The sequence below is a fragment of the Natator depressus genome, chromosome 3, assembly GCF_965152275.1.
Source record: "Natator depressus isolate rNatDep1 chromosome 3, rNatDep2.hap1, whole genome shotgun sequence".
NCBI lineage: Eukaryota > Metazoa > Chordata > Testudines > Cheloniidae > Natator > Natator depressus.
The window spans coordinates 165,497,694-165,514,165 of record NC_134236.1 but is presented as its reverse complement, the minus strand read 5'-3'; the positions used below and the strand labels follow the sequence as shown (position 1 = coordinate 165,514,165).

Sequence of the window (16,472 nt, the reverse complement as noted above, 5' to 3'; positions counted from 1 at the left end):
AGCCTGGATGCTCAACCACAATCAAATCAGAGCTCTTTGCAGCTGTACAGTTGGTCCAGAAACCCTGAGAAGACGCTCTCATGAGATTTCTACTACTTTATGCCTTCAGTTGGGTTGGAAATATAGTAAGGATTACTCATGATATTTTGGCACTTCCACTTATGGTCCTGGCTTGTACAAGGAAGTTGCAAAGGCAGCTGAAAATAAAAAAATATATTTTTTTTCAGTGATCTTAATTTTATTGATTCTGATAAAAAAAATCCAGTTCAAGCTTGGTTTGACTTTAGCATGTAGGGTTGACAGTAGAGCTTGTCGAAAATGCTTTTTCCCCCCAGTGGAAAAGATCAACTTAAATGAAAGATGAGAGTCTCATGCAATCACATGACTCCAGAAGCTGAGATTTAAGAAAAACATCAAATATCATGAGAGATGTGATAAAATTGCAAAAGCTGGCAACACTGAGGTATAATTTGTTATTGAAATTGGTGAGCTAACCTCACCTGCACTTCTTTTTCTCCTGTCTATACAGGACATATGTACACAATTGTCCAGATCCTCAACTGGTAATGGAGCTATGATGATATCCACCAGCTAAGGAAATATCCAATGGCCAATATCCACATGTAGAATGAAAACTTACACGACATTCAAAGTAGAGCTGGTCAAACTTGACATTATGAATAATATTTGGCATGAATTTATATCCCTTTTTTTCTTAGTTGTTTTGTTAACCAATAATGATTTTCTTGGAATTTCTTCCTTATTTGTATTTGTAGTCACAATATAGTTTGGACAAATGATTTTTAAATTAGATGCTATTTGTGAATGTTCACTTTAATTATTCACTATTTTTTCTCAATGTTGTCTGACTGTGACAAGGTATCATTTGTGCTCTTTGATTGGATGAATACAATTTTTCTAAAAAATGAACAAAAAATAAGGAACAGCGAATAAGAGAAGAGACACTTTTCACAGGAATTTTAAGATGAATAACCTTTGTGCTAAAAATTCATGAAATGTTTGGGCTTCTAGAACATCTCCATGAATACCTTGCAATTTTCCAAATATTTGCAAATAAAAAATATGAAGCCACAAATCATAAGAGATCAAAATCAGTCCTTCTACTGCAAAAATATTCATGATTTTTTTCTTTTCCTATATAATCAGCTCTCTTTATAGCTCTGTTGTAACATAGAGGCACAATTACTCACATATTATTACACATGCACAATGCATCTGAATGCTTTCTTCCTGTTTTTAAGTTTCCATCACTGTCTGTGTGAGAAATGGAATAAATAAGAAGCCATGTCTTTTCAGACTGGAAGAGTTCCAAAAAGGAAAGGGCTCTTGACATTACAGAGCTAAAGGAGTTCTGAAGACGTTTTCTATTTCCATACTTGTTCCTTTGTATGCTAGGTTGCCTGCCATTATGTTTATGTAATTCTGACAGTGTTCTTAATGACACACTAACAGATTGTAAAACACGCTGCTGGCATTTACTTGTTTTTTTATATTTTTAAAACAATGTCCTTCATGTAACAGTAGTTAAGCGCGGCAGAAGGACATCATTAGAGCCATGGTTAAACTGTAATTTACACCATTAGGAAAGCAGGAGCAATTTTTATTGCCTGGCAATTTTCTTGCTGAAATATTTGGACCATATGGCTCAATTTGTGTAATAACCTTAATTTCAGCACCCTTCAGGTCTGCCTCCATCTCCTACGAATGGTAAAATGAGGTTTAGCAGAAAAGGCAACTGTCTATAGTTAGAGAGTTGAGATTAATAACATGTCACGTCCTGTTTTTGGTGAAGGAATTCTAACAGCAGCCAGATGGTATCTCTACAAATAACTGTCAGGGGTCTTGATCTAATCAATACAATGTATTAATACATCTCCCTTTGCTGCTTCTCGAGGGGCTAGTGCATAACATCTGGAAAGATTGGGGGGACCGCCAAGTAGAAAGCTGATTCTTTTCAGAATCAAACTGAGCCCAATTAATTTTTCATGTACTCTTGATAACTGTTTCATAATGAGCTATGTGACTTGACGGATTTAGGGTTGGCAGTATGGGCTGCTCATGATTCCTACCCCCATTCAGTCCACTTATAGAAACCAACCCATTAATCAAGCTATCTGGCATAAAACTGAAATCTCAGCTCAGCAAGAGATCAATAACCATCCTAAAAAAAAATCAAAAAAAAAATCACAGAACCAGGCTCTAGTGGGCACAAGTATCCAGCCATTACATTAGTAATTGCTTTAGCAAAAATAAAAGTCAGGGCCATAATCACCCAATAGGAACTTGTACTATAGAATTCTTTACTTGCTTCCTGTCAAAAAGTAACATTTAAGTCTGTTAAAAACACTGTGATACTGCCTTCTAAATATGGCCACTATTCAGTGTAATGACTGCTATAATGGTATTAATATTTGTATAGTTCCGTACATTAACATGGCATGTTACAAACAGATCAAGACATACTCCCTGCCCCAAAGAGCTTACTATTTATGAAGCAAGACAATACATTAGAGAAATGGAGAGTGTGGTAAGATTATACATGCATTCCTGGAGTTTTTAGCAAGGGCTGAAAGGAAGAGAAAGAGGTCCATTAGGCAGGGAGGAAATGGGAGAGCATTACACGTATTGGGACAGCCTGAAGATGAGAGTTTGGAATAGAGTTGAAAGGGAGCAGTAAAGAGAAAGGAAAGGACTGAGAATACTAAATTTATCTCACATAGGACACCCAAACAGCAGTTTGATGAGAATGAATTATGGAGACTGCAGACCTGGATTGGATTCAGATTGGCTCCTTGGAGGTAAAAGACTCTGCATACCTTTACCTAATCTTTGTATCACCTAGTGCTCTCTTGTTTTTAAACAGATGCAATATTTCTCTTTTTATAGAATTACAAGTTAATTTTAAAAAATCAACTAGGATATAAAAATACCAGATTAGAATTCCCAGTCATTATGAATACAAGATACTTGGAGGTCAGTAAACAGCTTTTGTAATTTTCAGATCTGGAACTCCAGTAGTCATGTATGATAGTCACCAAGGTATTTAATTAAGCTACATTTTCATGAACCCATCAGACAGAGATGTTTTGCAACCACCTAATATTGCCAGGGTAAAACTTGGGTTAATTTAATTCTAAAATCTGGTCAAATCCAATAATATCCTTTTCTATTATCTAAGTAACTGTAATTTTAAAAAACTTAAATATGGACAAGTTAACTGATAAACTTATTTTTTCGTTCCCCACTGTACATTTCTCTTTGCCAATTTCAGTAGCTGTGTTTGATCTTTGTACGAAAGCTCCTTCAACTTGACTAGGAAATCTTCTTTTAAAATTTGAGTCAAACATGGCAGAGTAACATGGGGGAGGGGGGAAGTTACTTTATTACATTGTAAACTATATCTTATCAATCACATTTGTGAACTGACTTCCCCTTGGTAAGCATTTATTTTGGTTATAAAACCAACCAAATTTTCAGTCAAGTGTATTGCTATGCTGGCTGATTAGTTTACTCTCAACCTCTCAAGACTCAAATGTGAGACATATGGAAGCCAATAAGGGTATATTTCCGTTAGTATTTCACACACAGAAGGCACCTGAAATGTGTGTGAAGTACTAGGCCCTTAACAATGCAGGACACAAGAATAAAATAATATTATAGAAATGTTCATATATGGGGCTAATTTCTTTTAAAAGTAACATATCCTTCATGACAAGGGAAACCTGAGAAGTCTACTTCTTATTTATCCTTTTAGAAAAGAGAGGTCATGTCACAGAACAGAATGACCAAGAACAATGCAGTCATCAGCACGAGGATTTATGAAGAGGTGGTTAGAAGATTAAAAAAAATAAAACAAAAATATTTGTATGAAATAATAACTGCTCCCAAAGGAGAGTCTCAGTATATCATCACTGTCTTTTTTATCTCTGTTTAAACTAGTCATGTGATCCAGACTTGTACAATAAGATATAAGGACTGGATGGCTCAGATTGTTGGTCATGGGATATGGAACTGGTCAACTGTAAATCACCCACCTCTCTTAGGTAGTTTGAGTCAGAGTAGGGGCTTAATGAAGCACTTAATCAGTTTCTGCAGGGGAATCACACTGCCAGTCCAAACACCTATTCACACAGCTGTTGTGCCAAAGCCAACACATTCATATTACAGAATCCAGGGGTCCGCGTCCCCTATTCACGTTATGCAAACTTATCAGACTCAGAGGGGAACAAAAGACAAAAATGTTTTTATTTTTGGGCCTCCCCAGTTCATAGCCAAATAAAACAATGACAGGAATTCCAATCCAGCCCCATTCTGAATCTCTGCAAACAAGCTGTTGCATTTTAAAAGCTGCATTCAAAGAAAAATGATTCATTTGTAAACCAATCACATATGCCACACATGTGGCGGGTGTGGGTCATTTCATTTGAATTAGAAAGCAAATGTCTCTATACTTGAGAGGTCATTGGCTGTTGTAAGTTAAATTCTTTTCACTGTTAGGCATAATTAAAATACTCTAGCTGTGGTTTCAGTAATTTAAACATTGCAGTATTGTTGTAATATTTTTCTAGGCTTCAAGAGTTCACAATTGTTTGGTCCAATCAAACCTTGGAACACTGGAGAAGTTATCACCCATCAAGGTAATTACTTTCAAGTTGAAATAATTACTCCATCAATGTTAATGGTCTTTCAACTTCAATAAAGCACTCACCTGCCGATAATCACTGCTAACCTCTTGCTCTCATGCAATTCCCTCTCTATTTAGTGGGTTATATTACAGCCCTTAGAGTGGTCACTTGTCCTGAACAGCTGCTGAATTTCACTTTGATCGGCTGTGAACCATAAAAAAATTAGTCATCTGTGTATGATTTCCTCCTAACCCATAAGCCCTTGCAGAGCTAAGGATATGATCTCTTGGCTGTAACGGGGCACTTTTGGGGCAGCCATCTTGATTCTAGTGGTGGATTCTTCCCACTTGTTAACAACAGGACAGCAGTTCAATTAACTTTTGCCCTCCAATGCCATTTACAGCTTTTGGTCTCTGCTAAGTGGCACATATTCTGAATTTATGGCATGTGTCAGTTATCATATAGAGTATTTCATTTCATCTTGTTTCCTTACAACACGCCATGGGTTTCCTGGGCACTTGAACAGCTTTCATAATAACTTAATAGACGTGTAGGAAAAAGTCTTATCGATATTGTTCTACGGTTTTTTCCATCCTCAAATTTACAGTGTGTTTTTATGGTATTATATGAAAGTTGCCACCAAACAAAATAATTCTTTAATGACAGTTTACTATATATGGGTATATGAGATACTGCAGTATTTCTATATATTCAGAAGTAGAAATAATTGTAGTATGTCAGATTTACTGCTGACAACTGCTTCTTCACTCTATTTATGGAAGAAAAAATAAAGTCCCATACAGTATGTATTGCTTATTTCTGTATATACTATCTAGTGGATATAATGATTTTACATTCCAGGGATCTGTAAAGCAGGATATAATGACTGGAGCATAGCTGTCATGCCCATCCAATGTCCCTTTTTAAAAATTCATGAGATAAAACTTTAGTATATATTATATTAATAGGGATATGATCATTGCTATTGTTTATAATTTATATTCTGGCAGCACGCTCAATGTGCAAGTTATTATCAACACATACAGTCAGACAAAATCCCCACATGCAAATCTAAAGCCCTCATCCTGAAAAATCCAATGGGACTACTCATGTGGTTACATGCTTGCAGGATCAGGGCCCAACAAACTAAAATCTATCGATCAAATGAAAATTGCTAGTCTCTATATCTTTTATATATCCTTTCAAATGTACATGGCACCCTTAGTTGCTCTTTATTGAGGAGTGACTGGGTTAGCACCCAAGTGTCCTAATCCTGCAATCCATTGCACAGAGGCACACTGCTAGAGCCTAGGCAGAGTCCACTGAAGTCAGTGGGGATCTGTGCAGAGGTGAAGGACCATAAAATCTCCAGTAAAGCTGAGTCTGAGGGCACACATATTCTGTATATCCCTGTGCAGATCACTGTACTCAACTTCTCCCACTTATGTTCTATTCTATCTTTTGTCTATATTGCATGATTGTCTTGTTTTCTTTTACAACTTCCGCCTTTACATTCTTTCCTTCTCCCTTCCTCTCACCCTTTCTCCAAAATACACTCTAAGAGCTACCTTTTCTTAGATACTGAACTCCTTATAACTTATCTTCTTGATTTGCCTGGCCTTCCCTGATCATCTGATTGTCAAATAGCCAAATACTTAGACTAGTGGTCACGGGAGATGTGGTATATTATATCCATGAAAGAGGCAGCATTTACTCACACTTACCTCACAGTGGTATTCGACATACAGCAGTTTCAGTAGCTCTGGTAACAGGGTAGCATCCTTTTACTTTTTCATGACAGCCATTGTTGGACTTCAGTCTACTATGCTGCCACCTTTCAATCAGCACTAAACACTGTAATAAACTAGCTATGTAGTGTCGCAGTTCAAGACAACTGTACCTGTATTTCCGCTCAGTGGTCCAACAAAGTACCTACACTCAGGCTTCCAGCTCACCTGCCATTGCCTTTCTGGATGGAGACCCAAGTCTCTCTCCTTTGTGACCAGGCTATTTCCAGGCTGCACAGTTCCCTGCCTACACTGTGTATTTCCCAGCAGAGGCAGGTAGCCCAAGGACACCTGCTTGTTTTCTCTTCAGAGACGGATAACAGGTATAATTGCTCCAGATATAAGTTACCACACAGACTTCCTATGCAGATCTACTTTAATTCTTATGGTAAAAAACATTATTGAAAAAACATATTAAAAACAATAAAGGAACCTGCACGCATGCTAATAAGCTTACCAGAATTAACCCCAACCCTAACAAGGGCTCTGGCAGGAGCAGTCTTTCAACTCCCCATCCAAGGAATTTCATTTGTGGTCACAAGTTCATCACAGCTACAGCTCAGGAAAAGCACCCAGTCTTATGAGACCTCAGTAGGCCCAGTCTTTACAATCCTAGCCTGAGGACTCGGGCTGTCCAGACCAGGGGTCCTGTCCATTTGCTGAATCAGGAAGAAGGCCCTGAGCTAGCTCAAAACCAGGGTATTTATCCAAAACCCCATACTTTGTCTGTTGGTTCCTGGAGAATCCAATTTGAACTAGTATATGAAGATCTCTCTGGGGGGTGGTTTCAAAGGGCTGATAACCAGAGGAATCACATTAGCACCCCTCTCCCTACTAGAGAAGGTACATACAATGCCACAATAACACATGCACTATTTTAATACAATGTACCCCAAAGGTATTAACCATAATTCAATAAAGTTTAATTTAATTCAATCACGTTTATCTTAATTCCATAAGATTTGTTCAGAATATTACAGAATATTGTCAGTCTGTCACGGGTAATCTGAGTGACACTGCCCTCTACTGGAAAGAATCAGAATTACTTCTCTGTGTGTCATAAGCCCTATGCTGCCAGCAGCTACTGGAGATTCTTTCTTAGTTCAAGTGGTAGGAGTTTGTGATTTTAGAACATAGATATCTGAGTTCTATTCCCATTGGCATCACAACATTCAAAGTGGTCAGATAACTGTAAAGGCCTAGGCCATGGAGTTGACACATATTAAATTAAATATAGCTTAACACATCTTTACAGGGAAGTAAATGGCTATGTTTCAGGGAGGTAGAATAAATCTATCAAGGGTTTTGAAAACCCACAAGGCAAATCTCATCTGGATTTGGAAATGGATAGAAAAAAAAAATAATCAAGATTGAGGAGCCTGCAATGATATTACCAACCCTCAAATTTTTATTATGCATCACCACTTCCAATAAAGCCTTCAAGTTTATTTTTTGGTTAAGCTTAAAGTGGCTAGGTCATGTCCAATAGGCAAGAAGCACGGGTGTGCGTAACAAGAACACATATGGCCATAAGCCTTAAAATACAAGCATTTCCTTTTTCCCCCTGGAATATTCTAATGTGATAAGAAAAGTCTAACAGATTAAATAAAGGAGAGAGCTCACTGATTGCTCAATACTTTGTCTTGCATTGTAACATGGAAGCTTGTGTGAGAGAATGACTAATGGCATATCCCATGGGGAGCTCCAATAGAAACGCTTTAGGAGATTAAATGATTTAGCCTCGTACCCCTGAAAGCTATATTTTAAAGGGGCAGAAGTTTAATCATTGGAATGCTAGTTCCTTCAATACAATTACGTTTTAATTAAAGTGTCTCATTCACAAAAGCTACAGTTAAGGGCGTATCAGCAAGTTCATGATAAAATTCTATTTCCAAGGAGTTAAGACTTTAGAACTTAGTGTCCAGGTTTTCACCTGTTGTGATAATTGACCTGACTTCATGGTATCTTTGATAACAGGACTCATTGCCCTTTATGTCAATATATTTGATTCCAGGCTCTAGTTGCTACATTGTCTTCATAACACAAAAGGCATGATTCTGGTCTCAGTGACACTGGTGTAAATCAGGACTAACTCCGCTGAGTTCAATGCAGTTGCACCAATGTGAAACAAGCAGAGAAGACAGGAGCATCAAATGCAGAGATTTCTTTACAAAGGGCAGCATAATATTTAAAAAAAAAAAAAGGAAAAAAGGCAGTAAAATGGATAAATACACATGATACAGGAAAGTAAAAAAAAGTCACTGTCACCTTAGTATTTGTCAAACAACTTTGCATATGCTGCTAATGTAATTGAGATTCCATTTAGTGTTTGGGCAAAATAAAGCATTTTGGAGCCAGAAAGGTACTAATTTAACAAAAAACAACTGTTAATTTAAAAAGCTTTTAAATGATGTTGTTTAAGAAACACACTATAACATTACTTAAAAGGCCATTTTAGTAGATTTGATTACCCACAATACAACCATCTTGGATGTTTTCTGTTGTTGTTGGCATGCCTAGAAGACACTGCAATGCATGACTGGGCAAGGGAATTCTGATGCTCAGCAACATGTTGGATGCTGCCTGAACAGGATGTTAAAAGAAGCTTCCGATATTTCTCCATTTTGAAATTCTAGGTATCACATTACACATCCTAGCCGGGCTTTTCAAAGAAACGTAGGAAGTTAGGTGCCCAAATCCCACTGAAATTCAATGGAAGTTAGGCTCCTGTGAAAAGTCCCGGCCTATATTTTTACAACCTAGCATGCTGTACAGTGCAGAAGCAATGGATCGCAAAGGCCAAAAGCATGCACTCCTGCCATTTAACCCAGGGCCTCTCTCTCTTTTCACAGTAAGAGGCATGATAAATCTTATCCTTTAAGGCTTCCAGGAAAGATAGAGTGCTGTTTTAGAATCATATACCTATGGGTGCCTTAGATCCCTCAGCTAGATTCCACTCATTTATGTCAAGAGGACTTTTCTAAGGAAGTTTACGGTAAGACCTTAATACTGGATATTAAATCTCAGCATGCCACTATGTACAACTTCAGTTATCTGAATATAAATGGAATATTGAATAATTTTGGATTATCACTGTAATTGATAATGGCCTTGGGACATGCTCATGTTTTGGACAAAAGGAAGGTTAGGGTATATGAGGTATTCAAGTTTGGGTTCCTACGAATCTTAAAATTATACCAGCACAGTAGATTCTTGGTACACTATAAAAGATTGTTTTCAGAAGACTGTCAAATGCAATAGCTGACATTGCATTATATAGTCTAGTTCAGCGGGTTCTATGTTGACCACAAAGTATCCCTTATGGAAAGATTTGAAGTGAATGGTTAGAAGAGAGGACTAGTCAGTAATCATAGACAGCATTACCAGCTCTGCCACTGACTCTCATCATGGTCTTGGTCTAATCACATTAACCCGTGCCTCAGTTTAACCATAATGACGATAATAGTACCTCCATAGGACTTCATTAATTAATGTTTGTAAAGCACTTTTAAGTAGAAGATAGCATAGAAGTATTGTTATTATGTATTTTGTGTGCCTGTAAGAGTTGATTTGCTTCTAATTCAGAAGAGTTATGAGGCAAATCTTCATAGATTCTGTAAATAAATCACATATGTAGAACTAACAATAATTTTCATGTCATGCTTAAACCAGCATTGATTTCAGATTAATAAAAACATTAAATTCAAGTGGGATTGATTTTGTTTAGCTTGTTATGAGCAGCCTCTTAAAACAACAAAAGAATAAAAATTACACTGGATGTTTTTTCTAAAAGGAATTACTGTGGGGAAGTTCTATGGCCTGTATTATACAGAAGATCAGACTAGATGATCACAATGATCCCTTCTGGCCTTGGAATCTATGAACAATTACGTAGAAGATTTAGGACCACATTTTCAAAGTGAGGTACACACAAATAGACATGCACACCTATTTATGCAAGAAAAACCCTACTTTGTGCTCAAAATCATACATTAGCATCTGTATATCAATGACTAGACATCTACATAGGTAGCTGTTATGCATACACTGGATATATATGAATGTAAATTAGGTGTCCAAAGGCTAATTGCAGAAACCTAACTGAAAAAATGACCCTATATCAATATTTTAATGTAACACAGGTCAAAACCAGAATATAAACTACTCAGACACTGGTTTTAATATCCAGTTCTTACCGTTACAGTTAACGCTGTAATAGCTGGGATGCTAAACGTTGGATCACTCCGTTTCTCTTGGTAGACCACACGATACTGAGAAATAACCCCATTGGGAGATACAGGTTGGGTCCAGTTCAGCAGCACAGAATATGCACTTGTAGCTTGTGCCCAAGGGGCTTGCATGCCCCAAGGTGGAGCTTCCAAAGTTTGTGTTGAAGACCACAGACTATCCACTGACCCCCTAGAATTTTGAGCTCTGACACGGTATTCATAGATAGTGAATGGCTGCAGTGCATCAGAAGCATCAATAAATTCCAAGGCTCCTTCAGACCAAATGAATAAAAGCAGCTCCTCTTGAGTGTTTACAGGACGTCTGAAATACAAATAAAACCAGTCCATTTAAAACTTACAGTGACTTAAACATAGTCAGATGATATTGAAGTACAAGTCCTAAATTCAGTCTATACTTGAGAATAATATAGATCTTATCTCTATTTGTTGTATAGGCAAGGAACTGCCCTCCTTATTTTGCCTAAAAGTCACCAGCCTATGTCAGGTATTGACTATTGAAAAAACTTGCAAGGAAAAAGGTAAATAACTAATTTCTCTTTGCCCTTAAGTAGGAGAAAACTGTGAAAACTCAATCAATACTACTGTAATAGCACTGAAATAGCACCTTGTCCTATATTATAGAACATTCCAGGCCCAGGGCTTCAAAGATGATTGCCTAAACTAAGGCCATATTGTCTAAATCCATATTTAGTCACCCAAACAAGTTATCTAATTTTCAAGTGTTGCAGATTCTCAACATTTTTGAAAATCAGGACACTTATTTAGGTACTTACATCAGGACTTAGGAGTCTAACCCAACACTCAATTTTGAAGACTTTGACCCACTTTATTATTGAAAGCAATTAGTTGCCTAGAACAGGGGCTCTCAACCTTTGTCTTTCTGAGGGTCCCCTAACCTGCTATAAAAATTCCACGGGCCGCCTGTGCCACAACTGTTTTTCTGCACATCCAGTAGCTTAAAAGCCAGGGCCAGTGATAGGGGGTAGAAAGCAGGGCAATTGCCCGGGAGCCCATGTCACAGGGCACCCCGTGAAGCTAAGTTGCTCGGGCTTCGGCTTTCTGCCCTGGGCCCGAGCAAGTCTAACACCGGCCCTGCTTGCTGGTTTATTTTGGCGGACTCCCTGAAACCTGCTTACAGCCCCCCAGTGGAGAACCACTGGCCTACAACACAAAGGGCCAAATATTCAGACAGTCCTTTAAAACTGTGCCTATACATTTTGCCTGTACTCCAGTTTGCACGTGAAAAAAAAAATCACATTTCTGGATGAAACTGGGATTCTTAGTCAGACTGAGCAGATCCATATTCCAGATGTAATTGTAAAAGCTCATTAAAAAACATGATCCATGGTGCTTTCCCATAATATAAATATGTATCTTTTTCAAAGGGATTTTCTACTTAAAATATTTTGAGGCACTTTCCCACGTCAGCAATTGAAGACTCATCACTGTCCACACATATGCACTTAATATATCCATTCCAGTTAGGGGTAGCTCTGCTACTGGCAAATCCTGAGATTCTGCTAAGCTCCAATGGAGGTTACAGGTGATCAGCTTCTCTTTTACAATTTGGCTCCACCAGGATGTTAACTTAGAGTTGATGGATAAAGACAGGTCATAAGTTTCTAGATGAAGCTGCCAAATCACTTACCTTTACGAGGAATAAAAATGTTTGTCTGGAATGAAACCTGGTGGTTGAAGACTATGATAAATATCAGTGAAAACTGTGCTGTACCTCACACGGATTTAGGTATTTTCCTTACTTTTAACTGACACCTTTGCCTCCACAATAAATAAAACCATTTTATCCCTGCATTCTAACAAACAAAAAAGCAAATTACATTATCTGTCACTTGTATCGCAAATACGGCAAATTCACAGGAGTGGAATTGGTTTGTCTGGCTACCAAGTGTCATCATTTCTTCACATGCACACTGGCTGAAGAACATTTCTTTGGCAAGATAAAAATCTGAATTTCAATAATTCTGTCAGTTTTTATTTTGTTAGTCCAACTTTAGTCACTATTTTTAAGGATATAAAAAAACAACAAAACTATTTAAAAAAATACTAGCAATCTCGGGTGCTTGTAGTATTAGACTCCCGTATATTTCATACAAATATAAACAAAGAATGCACATAGTTGTGCATGTGCACATATATTCAGGGTGAAAGTAACTTTAAGGACTTACCGGTACGCTGGAGTTGTGAGCAGAGGGGCAGGGCCTCAACCGGAAGGGCCGGGGCCTTTGGAGCCTGGGGCGCTTTAAACTGCTGACAGAGCCCCTGGCCACCGCCACTACCCCAGGGCTCTGGCAGTGGGGCTGCTGCTGCTACCCCAGATCTCTGTCGGAGATTTAAAGGGCCTGGGGCGCTGCTGCCCTTTAAATTGCAGCCGGAGCCCTGGGCTGCCGCCGCTACCCCAGGGCTCCGGGAGCGGGGTTTGTGTGGCGATTTAAAGGGCCCAGGGCTCCGGCCGCCGCTACTGCAGCGGAGCCCCAGGCCCTTTAAATTGCGACGGAGCCCCGGGGGCTCCCGGCTGCCGCCGCTACCCTGGGGCTCCAGCAGCTGGGCTCTGGCAGCAATTTAAAGCGCCTGGGGCTCCGGCCATTGCCAGGAGCCCCAGGCCCTTTAAATCGCTGACCTGGGGAAGCCAGTACCATCGGCAGTGTACCGGACCAGACCGGCTTACTTTCACCTCTGCATATATTCATAAGTACACACACAGATGTGTCTGCCCTTAGACAGGTACATAACCAGCTGCCCCTCTCCCCCCCGCCATTTCTCCCAGTTGCAAGAAATTGGAGAATTTCCAGCAAACTCTGGGATGTTGTGACTCCAGGATATTGTAAAGTTTAAAGGGTGGGAGCAAGAGAAAAGCAAAGAGATTTTCTGGGTCTCACGCCTCCAGATTGGGGGAGTGAGCAAACCACAAAACATGTTGATACTGAAGATTTGGTGATGGTGTTGGGGGAAGGGGAGGAAGGACAGGCTCTCTTGCTGCCCCTAAAATAAGAAGTGGGAGCCTTTGATGAGGTGGAGGAGAGTGGATGAGTGGACCTACACATTGACCCCTAAACCATACGTCATCAAGTGTCCTCCAGCATAGCACCATGAGTTTGATTTTTCATACTTTCCTCCATATCAAATTAAAAACACATGCAGAATTATCATTCAGATGTCATTTATTGTGCTCATCAATGTGAAGCGCACCCTTACAAAAGATGGATGCATACTTTACCTTTCTCCTCTCTCCTGTTGTTTACTCACACTGCTCCACATGGTAAGATGTATTTCCTTCTTGCAGTGCTTAGGTACCTACATGATAGGTATCTTAGAAATTCCTCAGATAGGTCAGAAGACAAAGAACTTGTCCATAGATTTTAAAAATCAAGTGTAGCAGATAATTGTATCAGACAAGGTGGATGTATATTTGCAAACCCACCCCACAAAACCAGTGATATACTTGAGATACATCAGTGATATTTTCATCCTCTGGACAGATGACCTAAACTCCCTCACAGATTCATAGATTTCCATCTTGACTTCAACAAAGACCATGTGTCCATTAAACTCTCTCTCTAGAACTCTCCCACATGAGCATCATCTTCCTGGATAACACAATCAGCTTCAGCAATGGAACCCAACACCACCTATATCCAAAACCTCTGGATCACCACATCTCACTTCATAGATATAGTGACCACCCCAAACACACCAAGAAATCTGTTATCTACAGCCAGGCACTCAGCTACCACAGAATATGCTCTGAGGAAAAAGTCCAGGATATATACTTTAACACACTCAAAACCACCTTCACCAAACAAGAACACTCCACCAGAGAAGTAGATTACATCATGAAAGAGGCCATTCAAATACCCCGAGAGAACTTGCTTCAGTACAGAAATAAACCCCCCTCTGAACGCACACACCTAGTTGTTTCCTACCACTCCACACTGGGATCCATAGAGTGTATCATCAAACAACTTCAATCCATACTTGATGGGAACCCCATCCTGAAATAAATTCCCATCTTTTCTGAACTTCCTCTTCTGGCCTTCAAACAACCCTCCAACCTCTTCAAGCTCATCATCAGTGGCATGTTCCCACAGACCAGGACACAACAACGCAAAGCGGCACCAGACCCTTCCAAACCAACAGATGTAAAACCTGCAGACTTATCTCCATTGCTACAATGATCAAACGCCCTGCACAATACAACTCTGAAGATCCACGGGTTCTACATAGGCCTATCGCAACCTCATCCAGTGCATGAAATGCCCCATTTATGTGGGTGAACAACTATGTGGGTGAAACCAGACAATCACTACGCTGTTGAATGAACTCACACAGGAAAATGATAAAAGACAAAAACACCATATCACCTATGGGTGAGCACTTTTCACAAAGCGATCACTCCATGTCTGTGCTCATCCTCAAAGGAAACCTGCGCAACACTTGCAAAAGTTGAGCCTGGGAGCTTAAATTCATAACTCTGCTAGACACTGATAATCATGGACTGAATAGAGAAACTGGATTTATGGCTTATTACAACATCCGTTACCCACTAACAAGCCCCACTCCAGCTGCTTCCCCCTCCCTTTCCTCCTTATGACTGGAGGGGTGTTAACGGGCCACTTCACCTTGAGTCCCTTGAAACATGCATTTGCTACTTATGCTAAACAATCTGCTCCACCTTATATTTAGCTGTGACACTCTGAGTTAGTTTCTCTGCAGACGAGCTCTGAGTAAGCTCAAAAGCTTGTCTCTCTCACCATCAGAAGTTGGTCCAATAAAAGATATTACCTCACCCACCTTATCTCTCTAATATCCTCTGACCAACATGACTGCAACAACTCTATCTGCACAGTGTCATGCACGCCTATACCATCACAAATAATATATTATTATTTATAATTGTAACTGTGCTCTCCTCCCAATGTACTTAAAAATATTCCTAAAGAGAAGTAAAAAAGTGGTGTCATTTTAAGTGTAATAAAGTTATCTTTAATACCTGGTATCTGGGCTTGCTTAGCACAACAGTTTAATTAACTGTTAAAGCACTTGCTAGAATTCACAAATTTATGTTTAGTACCATTTTAGAAATTCTGTGAGAAACAGCTACTCCACAGTGAAAGATCAAATATGCCACCAACCGTAAGCTCAGCCGCAAGCAAAGCTGAACATTGTAGTCTGGTTAAGTATTTAGATCTTATTACTACTGAATATTTAATGAATGAAACTTATGGTTAGGTAAATGGTTCCATCTGTGGTGCTAAAACCCAGAATATCTTCATGTATGAATAAACTTTGAACAGAAGTGGTTGAACAGTTTGTAATCATTTCAATTGACTTAAGATTTAAGATTCAACTGCTCATTTAACTGGAAGTGTTTCTTCTGTACAGTGAGCTGCATAGGAGAATAACATTTCCAGGAGCTGGGAGCTGTCTCAATCTGCACACTCTGATTTGCTGCCTATACTCAATTTAAAGATGTTCAGATAGAGTTATTTTATAGAAGGCAAGTCCAGTGCTTAATTTGTTCCAGGGCTTGCCAGGCCTGAGCTCTGGCACCTATAGGCTTGGCAGTTCATAGCCCCGGCACCTCGGAGCTTGCTGCATCAGTTATGAAAGTAAATCATTGCTTGAGCCCTGGCATCTCTTTGCTTGACCCTCAGCACCTCCTTCATTACAAATTAAGCACTGGGCAAATCCTCCCTGGCCCCACACCAAGCTCTAGCAGGGGTCGGGAGGAGAGGACATCATCCTCCATGCCGGATGACTAAACATCTCCT

The 16,472-nt window shown here is 39.3% G+C and overlaps 1 protein-coding gene across 1 annotated transcript in view; it reads right to left on the bottom strand.

Moving 5' to 3' along the window:
- The window catches only part of USH2A (usherin), a 562,110-nt gene that overhangs the window by 68,551 nt on the left and 477,087 nt on the right, over positions 1 to 16,472 (bottom strand). The window contains exon 61 of the mRNA XM_074949260.1: positions 10,630 to 10,984. Within this exon, the coding sequence (XP_074805361.1) occupies positions 10,630 to 10,984 (355 nt within the window). The remainder of the gene's footprint in view (positions 1 to 10,629; positions 10,985 to 16,472) is intronic.